Source organism: Myotis brandtii, unplaced genomic scaffold (assembly GCF_000412655.1).
Source record: "Myotis brandtii unplaced genomic scaffold, ASM41265v1 scaffold853, whole genome shotgun sequence".
NCBI lineage: Eukaryota > Metazoa > Chordata > Mammalia > Chiroptera > Vespertilionidae > Myotis > Myotis brandtii.
Window position 1 is genome coordinate 288,430 of NW_005371463.1, and position 2,937 is coordinate 291,366.

At 48.2% G+C, this 2,937-nt stretch overlaps 1 protein-coding gene across 1 annotated transcript in view; it reads right to left on the reverse strand.

Annotated features, from left to right (window-relative positions):
* Positions 1-791: 791 nt before the first annotated feature.
* FABP2 (fatty acid binding protein 2, intestinal) overlaps positions 792-2,937 on the reverse strand; it is a 3,540-nt gene continuing 1,394 nt past the window's right edge. Inside the window, exons 2-4 of the mRNA XM_005884746.2 lie at positions 2,694-2,866; positions 1,719-1,826; positions 792-1,090 (exon numbers count right to left, since the gene is read on the reverse strand). Coding sequence (XP_005884808.1) covers positions 1,040-1,090; positions 1,719-1,826; positions 2,694-2,866 — 332 coding nt within the window. The 3' untranslated portion in view covers positions 792-1,039. The remainder of the gene's footprint in view (positions 1,091-1,718; positions 1,827-2,693; positions 2,867-2,937) is intronic.

Below are 2,937 nucleotides of genomic sequence, written 5' to 3' on the forward strand. Positions count from 1 at the left end.
TAACGCAGCTGCTGGAAGAAAATAAAGTGGTACATCCTGTGAGAACATGAGAAAGTGATACATCACATGAGAAAATGAGAAAGTGACACAGCATGTGAGAACATGAGAAAGTGACACAGCATGTGAGAACATGAGAACGTGGTACATCGTGTGAGAACATGAGAAAGTGGCACATCATGTGAGAACATGAGAACGTGGTACATCGTGTGAGAACATGAGAAAGGAAAAGGCCTGGACCACACCATCGGTGGTGCACGTGCTGATGAAGTGGGGGTGGCAGGTGGCCTGGCTGGCATCTGCGGCCCTCGCTCTCAGATCCAGGCGCCCTGCCCAGAGGTTCTGCCCAGGGCTGGGTGGAGCGGAGGAGCGGAAACCTCCAAGCCCCTCGGGCCTGGGACCCCTGGCAGTCAGAGACACGCAGGCCAGGCCTCTCCCTCGCACATGGTCATGTGGTTGGAAGTGATGCCTGTGGAGAAATGCCTGTTTCCACAGAGACGAGGCTGGGAGGGGTCTGCTAAGACCAGAATGCTGACCAGGCTGGGTCCTGGGCTGGTGTGAATATGAATTTCCCATGTGCTTTTCTACTTCTAAGTTTTCTGGTTGAATATATATTGTTTTTATAAAAATATGTTTTACAAAAGGAAATATTTAAAACCAGGGCAGGATTGTAAAGACCCCCGTGCATGCTATGCGTTTAGTTTTCCAAATGTGTGAAAGAACCCCAAACAGTCTATCAATACACATGACGACGTCACGGAGCGTTTTCCTTTTTTTAAAGGAGAGGCTCCTTGTAAAGTAATGTAGGAACAATATTTATTCATCTTTTAGAAAATGTCAAATTCTTTCGAACACCAATCGGTGTCCATCTGAGAGTGCGCACACCCTGTTAAACCCGAACTAGCTTTCACTTCTTTGCTCTGCGGGACGGGGACAGGGAAGCCGGGTCGTTGACGAATGGGCTGGCCCGTCAGCTGACTGCACTCGGGAGGAGGCGGCCACAGCGCTGTCCCTGTGGGTCCGCCTGACCTGCAGGCATCGCTCACTCCTTCTTGAAGATCCTCTTGGCTTCTACCCCTTCGTACGTGTAAGTCTGAAAGGTGTGAACAGACAGGAGGTGTTAACAGCATTAAGATTTAAGGCTAAATTAAGAAAAAGATTAGATTTGATTCATATAATGTTATTGCTTTGAAGTGAATTCATTGTGTTTGTCCTTGTTCTTGATAGCAGCATTTTGTACAGATACAGAACACACCTAATTAAAAACATTCAGTTTGCCTGGCTGGCGTGGCTCAGTGGTTGAGCATCGACCTATGAACCAAGAGGTCCCAGGTTCGATTCCCAGTCAAGGCACGTGCCCGGGTTGCAGGCTTGATCCCAGTGTGGGGCATGCAGGAGGCAGTCCATCTATGATTCTCTCTCATCATTGATGTTTCTCTCTCCCTCTCCCTTCCGCTCTGACATCAATAAAAATATGTTAAAAGAAATAAAAAACATTCAGTTTGTAATAACATTTCAGTTAAAATAGGCATCGATGTATTGGACATAGATGTAAGTTCTCTTCAATACATAGGCATCAGAAAGGATGTATACTGTTAAAATCAGAAGGTTTATGAGAGTAATAGTGTGGTTATGGAGCTATAACTTGAGAACCACAAGGATAAAATTGCTGTCGTGTAGTTACTTGGCTTTGGGAAGCATTATCATCGGTTACAACTCACCTGGACCAGCTCACCACCCACGATTTCTCGGACGGCGTGCAGTTCCTTGCCGTTGTCCACCCGCTTGAATCTCCCGACGAGCTTATCTCCCTCCAGGCTCCAGGTCCCCTACAGAACAGGAAAGTCACAGGAATGAAATGGACCGCTGCGGTCGCCCACGTGTCAGGCGCTGCTCTGAGTCAGGTGGGTGGACGTCTCGCATCTTCACAACCACCCCGTGAGGTGGCTGTTGCTCTCCCTCTCACAGGTGAGAGCACCAAAGGGAACCAGCCAGCCCGGAGTCAGACTGACCACAGCTGAGCTGTCACGCAGCCCCACGCGCTGGCTAGCAAACCCGCCTGAGAGCAGAGCGTCTGAACCTCTCTGTGGTTCTGGTCAGTTCCAGGGCCGGGCTGGCACCCCCGCTGGCTTTAGTTATGGACTTGTTATAGGAACTTTATAAGGGCCACAGCGGGTCAGATGCTAACTAACACTTTCATCGTCACTGCAAGCATAGAATTTAACTAGAAAAAGTCCGAGGACAGAAAAGTTTTCAAAAAATCAGTTGAAACATGACTCCCTAAAATTTAGTATCTTAAACATGACACGATATGAGCTACGGTTAGCATTAGACCTTTCCCTCTCTCACTCACTCATTCATAATTATTTTATTATTTAAATTACACTTATTAAACGTCTGTGATGTCTGGTTAGAGAGCTAAATGTTCTGATTGTGTCAGGTATGGAAAGTTGGTCTATGAATAGGTCTAGAGTCAGTCATTCAACGGACTTTTTCTAATTCTTATTGTTCAGTCCCGGTTCCTTACAGATATGGGTGGAAAGAAAAATGTATTCAATCCTCCCTCTGTAGCTGTGTGATATGCAAGGTGGTGAACTCATAAGTGAGCGAGACCCGCCTTAGCCAACCCCCAGGGATGGGCAGCGGCTCCCGGGCTGGGCAGGGAAGCCAGAAGGCATCGTATAAAAATGTCTCACAGTGAGTTCCGTGCCGTCCGCGAGGCTGTAGTTGAAATTCACACCGAGCTCGAAAGCGATTTCGGCGGTCCGGAAGGCACTCGATTCCTTGATGGTGAACTTGCTTCCTTCCTGGCTGATGATCAGCTTCAGGTTGTCGTGGGCAGCCAGCTTCCTTTTCACCACGTTGATGCCTGCAAGCCGGAGGGTGCAGTGAAGTCAGCACCAGTTCCGCCTTAACAGCCTCTTAACAGCCTCACCTTTC